Source organism: Panicum virgatum, chromosome 3K (assembly GCF_016808335.1).
Source record: "Panicum virgatum strain AP13 chromosome 3K, P.virgatum_v5, whole genome shotgun sequence".
Taxonomy (NCBI): domain Eukaryota; kingdom Viridiplantae; phylum Streptophyta; class Magnoliopsida; order Poales; family Poaceae; genus Panicum; species Panicum virgatum.
This window is the reverse complement of record NC_053138.1, coordinates 38,000,141-38,021,062: the sequence shown is the minus strand read 5'-3', so window position 1 is coordinate 38,021,062 and position 20,922 is coordinate 38,000,141. Positions and strand designations below refer to the sequence as shown.

General features: G+C 58.0%; 1 protein-coding gene across 1 annotated transcript in view; it reads right to left on the bottom strand.

Annotated features, from left to right (window-relative positions):
* The window catches only part of LOC120699150 (protein SHOOT GRAVITROPISM 6-like), a 34,945-nt gene that overhangs the window by 4,398 nt on the left and 9,625 nt on the right, over positions 1-20,922 (bottom strand). The window contains exons 21-22 of the mRNA XM_039983028.1: positions 6,923-7,064; positions 6,113-6,194 (exon numbers count right to left, since the gene is read on the bottom strand). Coding sequence (XP_039838962.1) covers positions 6,113-6,194; positions 6,923-7,064 — 224 coding nt within the window. The remainder of the gene's footprint in view (positions 1-6,112; positions 6,195-6,922; positions 7,065-20,922) is intronic.

Sequence of the window (20,922 nt, the reverse complement as noted above, 5' to 3'; positions counted from 1 at the left end):
CAGACTTGCCTTGACTTAAACAGATAAGGGACAGCTGCAGATTAAGTCCTACATTACTTCCCCTAATCCTGCTGCTAGCCCTGGACCTCATCCATGCCGATCATCTTCCTCAATTCCGAGAACCGAAGACGCCCGAGCGACTTGGTGAGGATGTCAGCGAGTTGCCGTCCGGTGTCGACGAACTCGATGACAAGGTGCCCCCCATCGACGCAGTCCCGAAGAAAATGGAACTTCACATCGATATGTTTGCTTCGGTCGTGAAAGACGGGGTTCTTTGCCAGCGCAATGGCCGGCTGGTTGTCCACCTTGAGTGCTGGCGGGCGAGCTTCAACGCCAGTGAGCTCACCCAACAGCCGGCGCAGCCACACGACTTGGCACGCCGCGGTGGCCGCTGCAATGTACTCCGATTCACAGGTTGACAGCGCCACCACCTTCTGCTTCAGTGACTGCCAAGCCACCGGTGCGGTTCCAAGGGAGACGAGCACACCTGTGGTGCTCTTCCGTCCATCCACATCTCCAGCCATGTCCGCATCGCTGAACGCCGTCAGCTGAAGCCTGCCGTGCCTGGGGAAGACGACGCCCATGTCCAGAGAGCCCTGGACGTAGCGCAGAACCCGCTTGGCCGCTGTCCAGTGGTCCTCCCGCGGGTCTTCGAGGAAGCGGCTCACATACCCGACTGCGAACGTGATGTCCGGCCGCGTATGTGTCAGCCACCGCAGCCCGCCGACGATGCTCCGGTAACGCGTTGCGTCCACCCTCGCCGCCGTGCTGTTCTTTGACAACTTGATCCGCTCCTCCATCGGCGTTGCCATGGGCTTGCAGCCCGTCATCCCGGCCTGCTCCAGCAGCTTGAGCGCATAGGCGCGCTGGCCCAGCGCGATGGAGTCCCTCCTCTGCTTTACCTCGATGCCGAGGTAGTAGGAGAGTGCGCCGACATCGCTCATCTTGAAACGAGCCGCCATCTCGCACTTGAACTCTTCAATGTCCTGCGCCCGAGCTCCGGTGACGATCAAGTCGTCCACGTACACGCCGACGATGAGCTCTTCCTTCCCCCGTCGTCGTGTGTACAGCGCATGCTCGGTGGCGCAGCGTGCGAACCCAAGCTCATCCATGGTGGTGTCGAGCTTAGCGTTCCACGCCCTGGGAGCTTGGCGCAGCCCATACAGAGCCTTCCACAGCCGGAGCACCTTGTGCTCTGCCCCCGGCACCGCGAAGCCCGGCGCCTGCTTGACGTAGACCTTCTCCTCCAGGTCGCCGTTCAAGAACGCCGATTTGACGTCGAGGTGATGGACCTGCCAGTCCTTTGCCGCCGCAAGAGCTAGCAGCAACCGCACCGACTCCATCCGAGCCACCGGTGCGAACACCTCCTCGAAATCAATCCCTTCACGCTGCACAAAACCACGGGCAACGAGCCGAGCCTTGTGCTTGACAATGGCGCCATGCTCGTCCCGCTTTACCTTGTAGACCCATTTCAGGCCAATCGGCCGGCATCCCGCCGGCGGATCGACCCGCTCCCAGGTGCGGTTGTCCTCGATTGACCGCATCTCCTCCATCATGGCCTTCCGCCAGTCCGCGTCACGCTCCGCAACCGTGAACGTGGCCGGCTCCTCCGCGCTCATGAGCATGAGCTCTGGATCGGTGAGACGCGAGGCCAGCCCCGGTAGCTCTGCATCACCGATGACGTCGTCCACTCGCCTGAATCGGAGCTCCTCTCCGTCGTGGTAGGCATCCACGAACTCCGAGTAGGAGGACGGGGGGGGGGATGCGAACTCAGGATCCGCCGCCGCTGTCGGGGTCCCCTGTTCTGGAAAAACAGGGGAGGCTGGGGACGCTGAACTCGCCGCGCCAGGACTTGGCGGAACCTCCGCCGTGCCAGGACTTGGAGGCTCCACCGCCTCCGCTTCTGGCTCCTGCGCTGCCTCTTCTGCGCCACTCCGGCGCTCGATCACCAGCTGCTCGACGACGAATTCGCCCGTCAAGCCGCCGCCGGACCCCTCTGCTTCCCCTGTCGCGGGCGTGCTCCAACTCCATGCCGCCGCCTCGTTGAAAACGACATCCCGGGACACCACCACCTTCTCCCGGGCCGGGTTGTAGAGCCGATAGGCCTTCGTCCCATCTTCATAGCCCAGGAACACCATCTTGGTGCTCCGATCTTCAAGCTTCCCAAGGCCTGGTTTGACGGTCTTCACGTGCCCGATGCAGCCGAACGTGCGTAGGTACGAGACGTTTGGCTTACGCCCATACCACGCCTGATACGGCGTCATCCCCTTCAGGGCCTTGGTCGGTGAGCGGTTCAAGATGAACACCACCGTGCTCACCGCCTCGCCCCAGAATTCCGCCGGCATCGCCTTCGCCTTCATCATCGAGCGTGCCATCCCAACGATGGTTTGATTTCGCCGCTCGACTACGCCATTCTGCTGTGGCGAATATGGCGCCGTCAGTTGACGCGCCACTCCCTCTCCTGCGCAGTAGTTGGCGAATTCCACCGCCGTGAACTCGCCACCACGGTCGGTTCTGAGGACGCGCAGTCTCTTCCCGAAGTCCGCCTCTGCCCGCGCCTTGAAGCGCCCGATGGCCTCCGCCGCCTCATCTTTGCTCGTCAGGAGCTGCAGCCACATGAACCGACTGCAGTCGTCCACGAGCAGGAGGAAGTATCTCCGACCACCATGCGTCGCCGGCGTGATGGGCCCGCACAGGTCTCCGTGGACCAGCTGGAGCACCTCCTGCGCCCGGTACTTGGCCGCCTTTGGGAACGGCAGACGCCTCTGCTTCCCGGCCAGGCAGCTGTCGCAGAGCTCGTCGACGTGCTTGATCTGCGGCAGCCCGGTCACCATCTTGCCTAGGCGTCCAAGCGCCTCGAAGCTCAAGTGGCCGAACCTCCCATGCCACAGCCATGGTTCCTCCGTGCACGCCGCCGCGAGACACACCGGTTGCTCCACCTTCAAATCCAGGAGATAAAGCCGGTTACGGGAACGTGTTACCTTGGCGAGAAGACGCCGTTCCCGGTCCCTGATGCTTAGTACTCCGGCCTTGATGAGCACCTCCGACCCGTGCTCATCCAGCTGCCCCATGCTCACGATGTTTGAGCGCAGCTGGGGAATGTAGTACACGTCCTGGAGTGCGCGGTGCTCGCCGTTGCGGCACCTGAAGAGGACCGTGCCCTGCCCGCGGATGATGACCCGCGAGCCATCGCCGAACTTGACCGTCCCGGTCTTGCTTTCGTCGAGGTCAGAGAAGGCGGCCCTGCTCCCCGTCATGTGGTTGCTGGCCCCAGAGTCCAGGTACCACCTCTGCTCCAGCTCGTCGCCGATCGCGCCCAGCAGCACCCGCGCCTGTGGCTCGTCAAGGTTGACGGGCTGCGGCGCAGTCCTCTGCTCCGTGTCCGCCTCCTCTGCTTCGCCATCCTTCAGCGCGCAGTACTGCGCCATCAACAGCGCGTGGTCGTCGTCGCTCTCTTCTTGAGCTAGGTGGGCCTCCTCCTTCTTCTCTTTCCGCTCCGGGCACTCCTTAGCCCAGTGCCCGATCTTGCCGCACTTGCGGCAGGCATCGAGGTCGAAGTTCTTCTTCTTTTTCCCCTTCCCGCGCGGATTCCCGCGCGCCTTGTTGCCGCCGGCATACCCGCCGCGGCTTGAGGAGTTCTCCCCAGTCCGCCGCTTCATGCGCGCGTTCCACTCCTCCTCGGTGAGCAGCAACTTGCCGCTCTCCTGCCTCCGCTCCAGCGGCGCATCAGAACGCCCTTCGGCCAGGCGAAGTCGACCGACGACGTCCTCGAGCGAGACCTGATCCAGGTCCAAGGTGGCCTCGATTGTAACCGCCATCTGGCTGTACTTGGCCGGGCACGCGCGGAGCAGCTTGCAGACGACGTCCTCCTTCTCCAACTTCTTCCCCAGCGTTGCCAACTGGCTTGCCAACGACTGGAGTCGGAGCGCAAAGTCCTCCACAGCCTCGCCGTGGCGGAACTTCAGGTCGTCGAAGTCCCTGCGCAGCTGCTGCGCCTTGGCCCTCTTGGCTCGATCCGAGCCAACTCGAAATGAAGCCAGCATGTCCCATGCCTCCTTCGCCGTCTTCTTGTTGCCGATGGCCTCGTGGAACTCTGGTGGCGTGGATGACAGCAGTGCGTCCATGGCCTGGACGTCTTCATCCTCTTCTTTGGTGCCGACTTCCACGGCCGTCCAGAGCTTGCGCGCCTTGAGCCGCCACTTCATCAGCACCACCCACTCGCCATAGTTGGTGCGAGTGAGCTGCGGCCAGTCCCGCGAGCTCGTCTCCCGCACCGTCCTGATCACAACCTCCGAGACATCCTTCCCCTTGTCGCCTGCACTGGACGCCGGGGAGTTTTCGCCAGCCATCGTTCAGCCGCTAGGCTAGAACGACACCGTACGGCTCTGATACCACTTGTTGGCTTTAGAACACAATAACTAGGTGAGCAACCTGCTCACCTTCCTCTCCCTCTCCTTGACTCCAAGGTAGAAGAAGAGCTGAGCTCCTCTGCACACACACACACAGCTCTCTGCGTTGGCTGAGAGTTAGAGACTGGAATGTGGCAAACTGAACTGCCTTTTCTCATTGCATTGCACTCATATTTATACACCATTTGCTACCTACTCTAAGGTGCTAATAACTTCTATCATTATCTGAACATTAGTGGCCTAGAGCCACAAGTCAACAAAGGCTGCAAGTCAACAAAAGCTGCTAGCAAACTGCAAACTTGCCTTGCTAGCAAACTGCAGACTTGCCTTGACTTAAACAGATAAGGGACAGCTGTAGATTAAGTCCTACAGTATGCACCCATACATCATTCAGCAGTCATAAACAAACCAATTAAGCATCCGTTGATTGGAACTTCAGGTCCTTATTTTACAATGATAAAATTCCCTGGCTCTGAACCCAGAAGAGTAATTGAACTAAAAAGTAGAGTATGAGATTTTATATTACTATAGTATGTACTAGTGAGTGTGGACCTTTTGCACATAGGGTCAATGCACCTCATCACCCACGATACAGAGGATGCATCAATATGTTTGCTGCTCTATTTAAATTTCAAATGATGAAGGACGAATCTCGGTGCTAGATGGAATGGATACACGCAATGAGTACATGCCCATATAGGCAAATTTGTACGGGTCCTCCCCTACTGTAAACTGTTCTCGTGAAATAAATTAAATATATGAAGAAACACATGTCTAATTATAGAGGTGTAAGAGGTTAGATAACAGGACTTGAAGGATATGCAACACTCTTCGGAAGAAAGGCAAAACAGATTAATGCGCGATCATTGCATATTAATTATGAAATGTATAACAGAGATCATATTCCGTGTGTAAATATATAAAACACAGAGTAACAATTAAATGTATCGGGAGTGAGAGAGACATCAAATGATCAAACAGTGTACCAAAACCATTTAGAATGGAAACATCTATACTCGCCCTCTTAGAGTCTTAGTATTAGTTTTCTGTCTCGGTAAGCTTTTTAAGTTTATCTCAACTAGTCCAACTACAGTCATAAATCACAGAAATCAGATATTTTCTTACACTTATTTTCAAGAATATTCTTATATAAATTGTTCATGTAGCTGAAACATTACAAAATCTGGCAGGAATACATGGGAAATATTAATATCTCATTGAAGTTCCAGATAATTATACCAAGGCTTGTTTCTAAGCAATATTTTTCAAACAGTTTTGAAAAAAAAGGAGCAAACTATCAATATGATAAAAAGAAAGGGCGTACCCAGTGCCGTAGGCTTCCCGCACTGAGCGGGGTCTGGGGAAGGGTATCAATATGACAAACATAGGAGACTGCTATGCAATAAGCAAATAGTAAAAGACCAATCATGACAAAATGAGAGCAAGAAAGGTCTGTCTATACTCAACATCATAGTCTTTCAGTCCCAAACAAGTTGGGGTAGAGTTGAAACCCAACACGAAACACCAAAAGGAGAAGGCCAGAGAAGGGAGAGAGGGAAAAGCTTTTAAAAAGACTGAAAGGGAAAAAGGTCTGTCTATGCTATCAAAAGCAAATTCATGGCCCATGTATCGACCACTACCAGCTGAAAAAGACAATAGTACAAACAAGATATGATTTGCTGCCATGTTATGAATGAAATCACCTAAAAGGTCGATTGCAGTAATGACAGCTTGCTTTGCAGTAGGATGCTGAACATGAAGCAGCCTTCCAAGCATATTAGTGCCCTGAGTACAAGAGAGTGACAATAGCAAATTAAAAAAAAACAAAATAAAGAAAATTTGAATATTGTATTGACTGGATACAAAGACATTGAGGCGATTTAATTGAAATGTCCAAAAAAGAGGTAAAATGTGGTCAGCACCCAGCACTAAGGATAATGTAAAATAGGACAACACTGTAAATCTGTAATAGACATGGAAGACGAGGACAGATTAAGCAAGTAACCCCTGCACCTTCAGGAGTCCAGAGTTCTGTTCAGTGTCTGTTTTCCATTTAGTTTCGTCAGAGTCTAAGTTAGGATTTGGTCAGTCTTCGACTTCTTCTACAAGTTAGGTGTTAGTTAAGTAGTGGAGTTAGCTGCTTGAGGTGGCTGGAATCAGGGTCACTAAGGCCTTTTTGGCCATGTTCTCTGGCCTACAGGGCTACAGGCCATGTACATAAAGAGAAAAGCTGCACTTGAACTGCAAAATCCCCTGTGTTCCACTTCCAATTCAAGTGAAAGTGAGTTGAGTGAGTTGAGAGGCTTACACACATTGGTGGGTAGAATTTTTTGTTCAAAATTGAAATGATGCAGAAAGATTAGCTGACAATATTTCTATACCAGTCAAACTCGTCAGACTGAACGAAACAAATTTGTTTATAGAGTGCTAGAGTTGTCTTAAATGCAAGCATATCATTAGTTATCAGATTGGTCAAGAAAAAAAGAAGTTTGCTTATAAAAGGGATAACATACCACAAGTGCATTAATTCTGGCTTCGATAACAGTTGATGGAGCATATCTTGCAGCATAACCATACATCAATGCCAATGCTGCGTATGTATCATCCACATCTTCCACTTTTGCAATTGCACCAAATGAGAAAAATGAGAGGAACCTGCAGAATCAGATGTCATAAATTCATAAGTAACCTGGAACCTGCAAAAGTGAACTACAAGTCTACAAGCTAAATACTAGTGCCTTCATATTCCCCAGTCTCCATTTCTGTTTTTGTTTAGCTTATGAATTGCTGCTAGACATGATGGGCACTGAGATCAGGATAATAGATAGGTCTCTCCTACCAAAAGGTTACTATAAGTACCTCTGGAGAGCACTTTGCCCTGCATTATCAAGTATTGTCGGGTGCCACAATTAGGGACACCCTAATTGGGGTACTAAGATCGCTTTAAAAAACACAAATACCTGTAAAGGCAACTAGGCCCGCGAAGGCCCACGGCCTGCTTCCCATTTGGAAGAAAGGAAAGGACTCAAAGAAGCTCAGCATGCGGCCCATTCACATCCCCCTCGAACCAGCGGAACGACCTCCGCCTCGCTCGAGGGTCCCTCTCGGGCCCGCAGGGCAATCTCCGCCTCGCTCGAGGGTAGCGAATCCACCCACGAGCGGGTGACTAATCTCCGCCTCGCTCGAGTGAAGCGGATATGCCCTCGAGCGGGTGACTCATCTCCGCCTCGCTCGAGGGTAGCGGATCTGCCCTCGAGCGGGTGACTCATCTCCGCCTCGCTCGAGGGTAGCGGATCTGCCCTCGAGCGGGTGACTCATCTCCGCCTCGCTCGAGGCCGTCTCTCGGCACAAGGGACAAACGGCCCCGCCGCCCAACCGACCGCCGTACGAAGGCATTAAAGGCCAGCCACTCCACCACGGCTCAAAGGACGGGCGGCGTCAGACTGCCACACCCGCAGTGGATGTGACCGGCGCCCCATTCGCTGACCCCGGTCACCGCTCAGCCACCCCGGTCGCTGTAGCAACACTGTGTGGCATTCAACGCGGCACAAGACAAGTTGGCGCCGCCCCCGTTACTGTTCTGCCGACACCCACCATCCGGACCCATCTTCCGCTGGGGAAGGGGTCCGACGATGTCACGTGTCCTTCCGAGAGGGGCACTCAGCACGCACGGGCGAGACCCCGGACCTCCCCCTTGTGGGATCCGGGACTTCCACGCGCTCCCGGACCTTCTAGTGTGTACGCCCGCACTCCGACCAGGGGGTCCGGGACCGTCCCACGCCATTACTACCGTCGGGACACTACAGGACGACCGGCGCCATCTCCGCGGGACGAAGGCCGAAATCCAGGACGACAGCGACGCGCGCCGCCTTCCCACAGTACACTTCCTACAGTGTTCGACCACTGTACCCCGCGATTTAAGAGAAAACGACGACTTACATACCCCCACTCATGTGCACCGCACTTCCTTGTGACTATAAGAGGAGGTGGGCTTCCTTAGGCCGGGTTGGAATCGGGTTCTCTGATTTTCCCCTCAGAGAACTCTCAGCACTACTGAGCACTCATATCAACCGACTCCACTTCTAGCAGAGACTTGGGAGCTTCTCTCCCTCTCTCGCCTCGCTTGTACCCCCTACTACAAGCACTCCGGGTGCAAGATAATACAGTGCCCTCGCACACCCCCTTTGCTGGACGTACGGCCCCGCGGCCGGAACCAGGATAAAACCGTGCGTTACTGTGATTGCCTCTTGCATCATCATCTGGGACGAGGAAACACGCAGCATTTACTAGTTGGGATCCGGGCCCCCGGGTCGGGACACCGACAGTTAGCGCGCCAGGTAAGGGTCTCTGCGTGACATTTTCTCTCTTTTTCCCATTTGACCTCCAGGAATGGCGAGCAGATCCAACCCATACCCTATGCGTGTTTCGGATCCGTTCCCAGCGGGACGCGAGATCTCGTTCGGGAGTCTCGAGTTCAGGGCAACCGGCAACGGTTACCTCATGCAGCTCCTCTCCTCCGAACGCGACCTCATCGCTCCGACTACGCCAGCCCGGCGCAACAGGCGCTCGGGTCAGCGTTCGCGACAAGCACGCGCGGAGCGGCGTCGTGCGGCACGCCACAGCTCCCCCACGTGGATTGAGGCTGGCATGTCGCAACTCAGTATCGAGGCGAACGGGGCTACCGTTTCGTCATCACGTGCCTCGGCATCATCTGTGCCGGCACCATCATCCGCAGCGGCGCTAGTGCCTCCCGGGGTGGGCTCGACCTCGCCTTCGCCCTTCCCCTTCGGGATGCGCAACACTGCCGCTCGCACCTACGCCTCTTCGATCAGTACTAACTTCGCCGAGTATGAGGATCTGCCGGGTCATCATCTTCTGTCGGTCCGCAACCTCATCGCGTCGTCCCTCGACGAATCCTACCCCGAGACGGCGAGCTCGATAGCCGACGACGTCGACTTCTTCATGAACAACTTCGCGGCCGAGGAGGCCGAGGACTACTCCGAGGTTCGCGACCCCGCCGCTCTTCGCTCGTTCCAGCTGGCGACGGCTTACTGCCTCACCTGCTCCGAAGGCTCCAGCGAGGGGGATTTCGATCCTTCCCGGGAGTGCTTCATGGTGGACCTGGCGGACAAGCAGAACGACAACGCCCCAAGCAACGACGGGGACGCCGGGGCGGACGCACGGGCAAAGCAACCGGTGAACCCGCCTGCAGCCCCTTCCTCGTCAAGTTCAGCGGCGCGACAAGCTCAACTGGCGCAGCTCAACGAGCTTCAAGCCAAGCTCGACGAACAGCGTCAACAAACTCAGGAGCTACGCGCCGCACACGAGCAGCGGCATACCGTGCGTGGCGCACACGCCCAGGCGGCGGGACGTGTTGCCCGGGAGCGCATCCTGGCCGACGACAACGCCGACAAATCTCCGGAACTGCAAACGGCCGGCGAGAAACTCGTCGCTGCGGCCTATCTACTTCAAGCTATGCCCGAGCCTTCGACGCCTTCGGGCCGCAACCTGCGCTGCGAGGCACAGGAGCTCATCGAGCAAGCTGCCGTGCAGCAGGCCGAGAGTTCTGCGTCTCGTATGCGCTCGAAGGCCCCGGAGCCGCCTGGCGGGACTGTACATCAGGACCGCGAGGCTTCTGTGCACACGCCACCAGCGCGGAAGGGCAAGGCAGCCGCAACACCCGGTGCGAGGGCACCCTCGGTGCATAACCGCATCGGAAGAGTTCCCGTAAGGGAGCGAATCCGCGACACTCGCGGGCACGCTGGCGACGGCGACGCCCGCAACGTCATCGACGGCAGGAGGTACACCCCTCGACGGGGTGGACGCTTCGACCCCGAGCACGACAGGGGTGAGTCCCCGGAGCCCCCGGGCACCCGGGTATTCAGCCGGGAGATTCGAACTGCATCCTTTCCTCCGCGCTTTCGACAACCTAACACCCTCGTCAAGTGCCAGCTAGGCGGTGCGATGGAGGACGCGGTCATCATCCGCAACCTTCCTCTTCATCTTGCTAACGCCACACGAACGTGGCTCGAGCATCTGCCTGCGGATCAGATCCACAACTGGGTCGACTTGGTCCACATCTTCGTGGGCAACTTCCAGGGCACGTACGTGCGCCCTGGGAATTCCTGGGACCTCAAGGGGTGTCGCCAGAAGCCCCGCGAGTCCCTGCGTGACTACGTGCGACGCTTCTCCAAGCAGTGCACCGAGCTCCCCAGCGTCACCCACGTCGAGGTCATTAACGCTTTCTTCGAGGGTACGACGTGCAGGAATCTGGTGCATGAGCTCGCGAGAAGCCGACCCGTTAACACCAACGAGTTGTTCGACGCTGCCACCAACTTCGCCGCCGGCGAGGAGGCTGTTGGTGCCATCTTCGACGACAAATCGAGCAAGCGCAAGGACGATGCGCCCGCGGAGGGCAGCAACGTCAAGCCCAACGCCCCCGCCAAGAAACAGAAGCGGGGGAGGAAGGGAAAGAAGTCGGTCCCACCGAACCAGCGCGGGTCGGGGCAGGCAGAGGACTCCGAGGAGGCCTTCGCAGCCGCCCCAGACCGCAAGGGACCTCGAGGCCCCCCTCGAGGCGGAGGTGGCCAGTTCGACGACATGCTCAAGAAGCCGTGCCCTTATCACAAGGGGCCGGTCAACCATACCCTCGAGCAGTGCGAAATGCTCAAGAAGTATTATAACCGCGTCGCGCATCGCGACGAAGACAAGAAGAAGGACGCTGGCGACAAAGGTGGAGATGACGAGTTCCCCCCAGTGGAGAACGCCTTCTTCATCTTTGGAGGAGCAACGACGAATATGACTTCGCGGCAGCGCAAGCGTGAGCGCCGCGAAGTTTTTTACATCACCAAAGCCACGCCATCCTACCTCGACTGGTCGAAGGATACCATCGTCTTTGGCCGCGAGGACCACCCCGACTACGTCCCGCATCCGGGACGGTATCCGCTCGTTGTCGACCCCATCATCGGCAACACCCGCTTCTCCAAGGTGCTCATGGACGGAGGCAGCAGCCTCAACATCATGTACGCCCCTACCTTGGAGCTCATGGGGATCAGACTGGACAAGCTTCGCCCCAGCAAGTCGCCATTCCATAGCGTTGCGCCGGGAAAGCGAGTCCAACCCCTCGGCCAGATCGATCTGCCTGTGTGCTTCGGCACAGCAGCCAACTTCCGCAAGGAGGTACTCACTTTCGAGGTGGTGGGATTTCGAGGGTCCAATCATGCCATCCTCGGTCGTCCTTGCTACGCCAAGTTTATGGCCGTCCCCAACTACACCTACCTCAAGCTCAAAATGCCGGGTCCAAAGGGCGTCATCACCATCGGCTCTTCGTTCGAGCACGCCTACGAGTGCGATGTCGAATGCGTTGAGCGCGCGGAAGCTCAAGCGGAGGACGAGGCCCTCGCAGCCACCCTCGACAAAATGGCGAGCGAGGCCTTGGACTCCACGCACCGACATGCCGGGAGCTTCGAACCCGCCGAGGGTATCAAAAAGGTGCCCCTCGACCCGAGCCACTCCGACGACAAGGCGTTGCAGATCAGCGCCACCCTCGACGACAAATAGGAAGTGGCGCTCGTCGATTTCCTCCGCGCCAACGCAGATATCTTTGCGTGGAGCCCCTCGGACATGCCTGGCATACCGAGGGAGGTCGCCGAGCACTCTTTTGATATCCGACCCAACTCCAAGCCGGTGAAGCAGCGCCTAAGACGCTTCGACGAGCTCAAGCGCCGGGCGATCGGCGAGGAGTTGCAGAAACTTCTGGCGGCCGGATTCATCAAAGAGGTATTCCATCCCGAGTGGCTAGCTAATCCAGTATTAGTAAAGAAAAAGAGTGGAAGCTGGAGGATGTGTGTGGATTACACTAGTTTAAATAAGACATGTCCGAAGGTTCCCTTTCCCTTGCCACGCATTGATCAGATTGTAGATACTACTGCGGGATGTGTGCTCTTATCCTTTCTTGATGCTTACTCCGGTTACCACCAAATCTAGATGAAAGAGTCCGACCAGCTCGCGACTTCTTTTATCACACCTTTCGGCATGTACTGCTACGTTACGATGCCCTTTGGCCTCAGAAACGCCGGAGCCACCTATCAACGGTGCATGCTCCACGTTTTCGGAGACCATCTCGGGCGGAGCGTAGAGGTGTATGTCGACGATATCGTTGTGAAATCCAGGAAGGCGGACGACCTGGTTGCTGATCTCAGGATCGCATTCGATTGTCTACGAGCCAAAGGGGTAAAACTTAACCCCGAGAAGTGCGTGTTCGGGGTGCCTCGAGGCATGCTCTTGGGCTTCATTGTCTCCCAGCGGGTCATCGAACCCAACCCTGACAAAGTCTCGGCCATCACTCGGATGGGACCGATCCGAGACTTGAAGGGGGTACAGAGGGTCATGGGATGCCTAGCGTCCCTTAGCCGTTTTATCTCGCGTCTCGGCGAGAAAGGCTTACCTCTGTACCGACTCTTGAGGAAAACCGAGCGCTTCACGTGGACCCCCGAAGCTCAAGAAGCCCTCGAAAGGCTGAAGGCATCGCTCACTCGAGCTCCCATTCTCACACCGCCTACGGACGGCGAGCCCCTCTACCTGTACGTAGCCGCGACGACCCAAGTGGTCAGCGCGGTGATCGTGGTCGAAAGACAAGAGGAGGGTCATGCTCTGCCCGTCCAACGACCGGTGTACTACATCAGCGAGGTGTTGTCTGAAACTAAGACACGCTATCCACAGATTTAAATGCTGCTCTACGCAGTGGTGTTGGCTCGGCGCAAGCTGCGCCACTACTTAGAGGCTCATCCCGTCACCGTGGTCTCATCTTTCCCCTTGGGAGAGATAGCCCGCAACCGGGAGGCCGAGGGTAGAATTGCCAAATGGTCTGTGGAGCTGATGGGAGAAACACTCACCTACGCCCCTCGCAAGGCAATCAAGTCCCAAATTTTGGCTGACTTCGTGGCTGAGTGGACGGACACTCAGCTACCCCCGCCACAAATCCAGGGCGAATGCTGGACTATGTACTTCGACGGGTCGGTGATGAAAACCGGCGCCGGTGCCGGCCTCCTCTTCATCTCACCCCTCGGGGAACACATGCGGTACGTGATCCGCTTGCATTTCCCTGCTTCGAACAACATGGCGGAGTATGAGGCCCTCCTCGGTGGCCTCCGCATCGCCATCGAGCTCGGCGTCAAACGCCTCGACGCGCGCGGTGACTCTCAGCTCGTCGTCGATCAAGTCATGAAGGAGTCTAGCTGTCATGACCCAAAGATGGCCTCGAGTACAAATTCGACGGCCTCGAGCTCAATCATGTCTCGCGCAAGTACAACGAGGACGCCGACGAACTGGCCAAGATAGCCTCGGGACGGACCACCGTCCCCCCGAATATCTTCGATCATGACATCTCCAGGCCCTCCGTCGAGTTCAAGCAACCGACGGAGTCAGGCCCCTCGTCCGCCGGGCCCTCCGGCGGGAACCCCCCGGCGGATGGGGTCGAGCCCATGGACACTGACTTCGGGACAACCTCCGCGGACGAGGCCGAAGCGATGGAAGTCGACGAGGCCCCCGCTTCGCGAGACTGGCGCGTTCAGTACCTTGACTGGATGATTCGAGGGGTCCTACCCTCGGACCGCGCTCAGGCGCGACGCCTCGCCAGGCGGGCCAAGTCCTTCGTTCTAATCGACAATGAGCTACACAAGCGTAGCCCCTCGGGTGTCCTGCAACGATGCATTCCCATCCCCGAGGGCAAGGAGCTGATCCGCGACATCCATGCTGGCATCTGCGGCCACCACGCCGCGCCACGCACCCTCGTGGGTAACGCGTTTCGGCAAGGCTTTTACTGGCCCACCGCGGTCGCCGACGCCACTGACGTCGTGCGGACTTGCGAGGGATGCCAGTTCTACGCTCGAAAAACACACCTCCCGGCCCATGCCCTGCAGACGATCCCCATCACGTGGCCGTTTGCCGTGTGGGACTAGACCTCGTCGGTCCGCTGAAAAAGGCGCCCGGGGGCTTCACCCACTTGCTGGTGGCGGTCGACAAGTTCTCCAAATGGATCGAGGCTCGACCCATCGGCAAGATCAAATCCGAGCAAGCAGTCCAATTCTTCACCGACATCGTCTTCAAGTTCGAGGTCCCAAACTCGATCATCACTGACAACGGCACCCAGTTCACAGACAAGAAATTCTTGGCGTTCTGCGACAGCTTCCACATACGTGTGGACTGGTCAGCTGTGGCACACCCACAGACGAACGGGCAAGTGGAGCGTGCCAATGGCATGATCCTCCAAGGACTAAAGCCAAGGATCTTCAACAAGCTGAACAAGTTCGGCCGGAGGTGGCTCACAGAGCTACCCTCGGTCATCTGGAGCCTGAGGACGACCCCAAGCAGAGCTACGGGTTTTTCTCCGTTCTTCCTCGTCTATGGCGCCGAGGCCATCCTCCCCACCGACTTGGAATACGGATCGCCAAGGCTCAAGGCATATCAAGAGCAACGAAACCAGCGAACTCGCGAAGACTCGCTGGACCAAGTGGACGAGGCTCGAGACATGGCGCTCCTCCACTCTGCGCGCTACCAGCAGTCTTTACGAAGGTATCAAGCGCAGAGGGTCCGGCGCCGAGACCTCAACGAAGGGGACTTGGTGCTAAGGCTTCGACAGGACAATAAGGGCAGCCACAAGCTCTCACCTCCATGGGAAGGACCGTACATAATCGCCGAGGTACTCAAGCCCGGCACGTACAAGCTGGCCAACGAAAAAGGCGAAGTCCTCACCAACGCTTGGAATATACAACAGCTACGTCGTTTCTACCCTTAGCATTCCAAGCTATTTCTATATTGTTCGTAATCGCATTTTCAACTTCCCGAAATAATAAGGAAGCACGCTTCACTTATCGCTTTTTGGGAACCTTCCCGACCCTCGAGGGCTCGGGCGCGCACGAACATTGAGGTACGCTCGGCTTTACCCTCGGCAAAGCCGAGCCTCCCTCGGGGGCTACTACGGGGGGAACCCCCGAAGTCCCCAAAAAGTCGCCAATGTTTTTTCGAAATATTTCCGTCTCGACCCTAAGCCTCTCGTATCCTTGGAAAAAAACGGACGCGAGGCGTAAGCAACTACGGTACGGGGCTGGCCGAGTCGTGGGGCCGCCTACGCCTCTGGGATACGGCACCCCCCTCACCACCCTACGCCTACGTTGCTTATGAACACGAACTTCCTCGCAGATGTTTATCTAAGTCGCATACGAAGAACACGGAAATAAAGTAAAGAAACACAGGCTCGAACACACAAGGCCTCGACGGGCAACACATTCAAATTACGAAACAAAATCCTTTATATTCATAGAGTGCGATTACAAAGTGCGACTATGATATAAACACTAATCTATTTACATGGGCTTCGAGGCCCAACTGTCCTACAGGCTACCATCCCCCCCCTTGCAGGTCTTCAGGGGCGTCGAATTCGGCGATGGGAGGGATGTCCGCCTCGAGCTTCTCGGCGAGAACGGTGGCGAACTCCTCCGCGGCTGCGTCGGCTTCATCCATGATGGCCGATGCGGCGTCCGCGTCAGCATCATCAGGGACGACGTACCCCGACGACACCCTCTAGAGATCCATGAGGTAATGCGTCGAGGCCACGGCGAGAGCCCGCAGGACACCGAGGCGGAAGGTACTCTTGGCGTGTTCGGCAATCCGGCCGCCTAGCGCGCGCAGGCGGCTGATCACCGAACTGCCCGAGACGGCACCCTCCCCCTCGAGCTCTTGACACACGCTCACGGCGGTCTGCTCCAGCTCAGCAAACTCCATCTGTGCCGCCGTGAGCGCGGTGTGGACCGCTTCCTTCGCCGCAGTCTCATCCGCCACCTTTTGCCTCAGCTCCGAGCAAAGAAAATCGACATTAGCCACGAAAGAAAGCAAATCGACGAAAAATCGAAGGTACTCACCCGCCATGTTCTTCTGCGCCTCCTCCCTCTGGACACGGGCGGCCTCCTCCCTCGGCTCCTCTGGCGCCACGGTCGCTCCCTCTTCTTCGTCCCACAGGTAGAACGGTGGGGGCTCCCGCGCGCACCTTCCCCGTCGCTCCTCAGAGCGTGGTCCTCGGCATCCGAGGCCTCCTCCTCGTCCTCCTCCGAGGACTCAGGTGTGGCGGGCTGCGGCTTCCCCTCCGCGCGAGCGAGCTTGCACGCCTTGTCGTGCCTCGCCTTCCTCTTCCTTTTCCTCTCGACCTTCGCCTCCGCCGCGTCCTTCCACCTCTTCATCTTCTCCGCGTGGAGGCGATTGATCAGGCGCTGTTCTGGGACCGGGGGCCTCGAGGTACCGCACCTCAACCCCTGCAGAACACGCCCGAAGATGGGGTCAGGAAAAGGGGACTATACGACGCACGACGAATTCGAAACCCAAAACTTACCAGAGAAATGTACCCCGGCTCGGGGCGCATCTTGATCCTCCAAAGATCCTCGGGATTTTGGGGGAAATCCGCCACCGCATACTTCGCCCTCCGAGCGGCGTTGGTGTGGGAGAGAAGCTTGCTCGACGTCCTCGAACCTGCAACCTTGCTCCCAGGGGTGAGCTCGAAAATCGGCAGGGCCCTTTCCACGAGAGGGATAACCCTCTGCCGGTGGAAGTTCGCGATGACGACCGCTGCCGTCAGCCCCTTCTTCGCCAGACGCACCAGCGCGTCGGTGAGGCCCTCGAGTCTGTCCTGCTGCGCTGGGGGCGACACCCCCCAATCCCACTTCTGCGGTCGCTCACGAAGAACCCTGCCGATGAACGCCGGGAGCGCGCCATCGAAGTTCCGAAGGTAGAACCACCCCCGGCTCCACCCAGCGTTGTTTGTCGTCATCTTGTTGTGGATGTAGAGGTTCCTCCGGGAGTGGCGCACGTGGAAGGTCAGGCCGCCGGCGCGCGCGAACCGCCTCGGCTGGCCCCGCCCGCTCTCGACGAAGAGCTCGCCGCGGAACAGATGGATCCAAAGATCCCAATGCACCTCTATCCCCATGTACCCCTCGCAGACGGCGACGAATACCGCCGCCTGCGAGATGGCATTGGGGCTGAAATTGTGCAGCTCCGCTCCGTAATGATCGCACAATGCCCGCATAAACCTGCTCACAGGGACGCCGAAGCCTCGTTCGTGGAGGCGCACGAAGCTTACGACGTAGCCCTGCGGGGGCTTCGGCTCGGTCTCGTCTGGGTGCGGGGAAATCCACGCCGGCGCCCCCGTGTCGGGGTTCCGCGGCAGCAGCCGGTCGGCGACCAGCTGCTCCAGAACCGCGACGGTGGCGGAGGACTTCCCCCACGGCAAGGGCTCCTGGATGTCCGACATGTTTTCGATTCGAGGGGGAATACGGGAGCAAAGGGCTCAGGGATGGCTAAGGTGTGCTTTCTCTCCCTCTCCTTCCTCTTCCTCCTTTCGCTCTTGGCTGCGGGCTTAGGATGCAGGGGAGGCAGAGAAGGCGAAGTGGGATGAAGGCAAATGGCCAGGTGAGCCCAAACAACCCATCCCTCTTCGTTTTATTTCACCGCGACGGGCGCAGCCGCAGCCGCGGCCCAAAATCTACCGCATTGAATGCGGTAGATTTTGCTATCACTGACAGTTGGGCCCCACGACCGCGGGGTCTCCCACGCGCGCACGCAGCGATTAATGCGGCACGGTAACCGGCGGGCACGGCGCGACTGTTGCGCTATCCATCCGTCAGCCGCCGCCCACACCGCTTCATCTGCCCGAGGCTGTCGCCTGAAAAGGCGCGCCCACACCGCACCGCACGAATCGGGCCACGTCGCCTACCACCGGCGGGAGACCCGCGCGCGTGACTCACGATCTTGCGATGTTTTCGAATCAAGACGGAATATTCCTTCGGAGGTCTCTTTACCCTCGAATGAATCGCATTCCGAGGCCTTACTGGTCAGGGGTTCGAAGCCTGGCCCTTCAGGGGGCTCGACAGGCGCCCCAGATCGCCAGAGTTAGGGACTGCAGGGATGTGCCATACAAGCTACCCTCGAACGCGGAGTTCGAGACATCCTACGCGGTGTTCAAGGCCAGTCGAGGGTGCCTAGAAGGGGGATCCCATCGAGGGAGAGCATCGAGCCCTCGGACCCTATCGAATGGGTCCGAACCCCGCCTAGTGAACCCTCGCAAGCGCTTTATAGGGCGTGTCTACGGACCACGAGCCGACCCCTATCGAACGGGGCATGGACGTCCGCTTGAACAACCCGTTAATAGCTCACCGAAGCAGCCATAGCTCGCGTCCCGGGCATGGGTAGCATGGTGCGCTTCACCCCTCCTCCCTACGGAAGGGCGACGAGGGTCGTAGTCAAAGCCGAGGGTTTCCCCTGAACGCCTTCACACGGGCCTGGGCTCGGGGGCTCCTCGCACACCATGGTTCAAAACCACACCCTCGAATAAATCGACAATTGTCAATCGTGAAGACTCCACGTGTCTGAACCAAACCCTCCGCTGTTGACGTGTGCTCCCCTGATGGTTAAGCTGAACGCCGGGCCGCTGTACCAGCTCTGAGAATGCCGAGGCCGGCTGAAAAAGTGCCGATGCCGGCTGAAAAAGACGCTGGACGGCCATCCCAGCAAAGCTACCCAGCGGAACGTTTTTTAGCCCTTGGACGAGTACAAACACTCCCCCAAGGCCTCGGGGGCTACACCCGCGGGTGCGCTGACGCGCCCCCGCGAAGGTGACTTCACACATATTCGAGGGTCGTAAACTCTATGTACGCCCCTATACCCTCGGTAATCTCCTCCGTAGGAGAGGAAGGGGACTTTATTGCTCAAAGTGCAAATAAAGATTACAAAGGGTTACCGGCGCGAAGCCATCGAAAGATACAAACACATTGCCACCTGCGTGGCAATTTTCCCTATCTTGGGGAGGAGCAAGCGACGAAGAAAGGCACCGAGCCCTTAGCTGACGCAACAGCGAGGCTGCTAGGGATGCGAGAAGCGGCCCCAGACCTCACGGGTCCAGCGGGACGCTCTCCTCGCAAGCCTTCTTCTAGCGTCTCCTCCACCGAAGACTACGCGGGGGGTCGAGCTGGCGGACAGCGCCCTCCGCACCGTCTCCCCGAGGGCAACCTCGTCGCCTGGGGGGACGATGCAAAGAACAGCCGCCCAACCTGGCACTAACGCCATGGTCGGACGCTTCCATCCCCCTTCAGGCTAGGGGACATCGCAGGAGCAGGACCCCACGGGCCCAATGCTCTTCTGCTGATCCCACTGAAGCTGAGGGATGGTGCGCACGCCCACTCCGGTCTTCCCCTAACGCTCGCAAGCATTCTTCTAGCGCCAAAAGCCTAAAAAAGCCAGGCCACCCCATCTGGGGGCCGGTCACAAGAAGGCAAGAGAAACATTACAAGATTTAGGCGAGGCTGGAAGAAAGAGTTGGGAGGTTGAAAAAGAAAGGGAACCCCACGATCCCTATTTATAGTTGCACCGGGCATAAAGCTTCAAGCTTTTCGAAGAGCGGAGGCTTGTATCGCCCGTGACGACACGGCGCTCCACGAGCAAAGGCTGTCCTCGGTCACCGCACCGAGACACGACCGAACGAAATAAAGCGGAGCTGAGCCCCTGGACGCTAAGCGGTGCAGCATCGGCTCTGGCCGGCTGCCCTCGAACGGCGCGCCGCAAAGCAACCAGGAATGCCGGGGCCAAGGCCCTGCGCACGGGACAGCTCGATGAAAGCACCAGCTGCCAAGCAGCGGGTGCCACCGTCGCCCTGGCCCCCCTCAGTGCGCGGACACGTCTTGTCCTTGAAACAAACAAACAAAGAGGCGCGCACCTCGAAGTACGCCCCCCACGGGCGTACTACCCTGACCGGCGTGTTGTCGCATCCGCCGGGCTGGCGCTCAGGCGCGTCTGACGGATGCACAGGCACTGACTGATCACGTCAAAAGGGAAAAATCGCAGAAACACCCTTTGGCCGAATCCATCGACTCGACCAAAGCCTCGGGGGCTACTGTCGGGTGCCACAATTAGGGACACCCTAATTGGGGTACTAAGATCGCTTTAAAAAACACAAATACCTGTAAAGGCAACTAGGCCCGCGAAGGCCCACGGCCTGCTTCCCATATGGAAGAAAGGAAAGGACTCAAAGAAGTTCAGCATGCGGCCCATTCACATCCCCCTCGAACCAGCGGAACGACCTCCGCCTCGCTCGAGGGCCCCTCTCGGGCCCGCAGGGCAATCTCTGCCTCGCTCGAGGGTAGCGAATCCACCCACGAGCGGGTGACTAATCTCCGCCTCGCTCGAGGGAAGCGGATCTGCCCTCGAGCGGGTGACCAATCTCCGCCTCGCTCGAGGGTAGCGGATCTGCCCTCGAGCGGGTGACTCATCTCCGCCTCGCTCGAGGGTAGCGGATCTGCCCTCGAGCGGGTGACTCATCTCCGCCTCGCTCGAGGGTAGCGGATCTGCCCTCGAGCGGGTGACTCATCTCCGCCTCGCTCGAGGCCGTCTCTCGGCACAAGGGACAAACGGCCCCGCCGCCCAACCGACCGCCGTACGAAGGCATTAAAGGCCAGCCACTCCACCACGGCTCAAA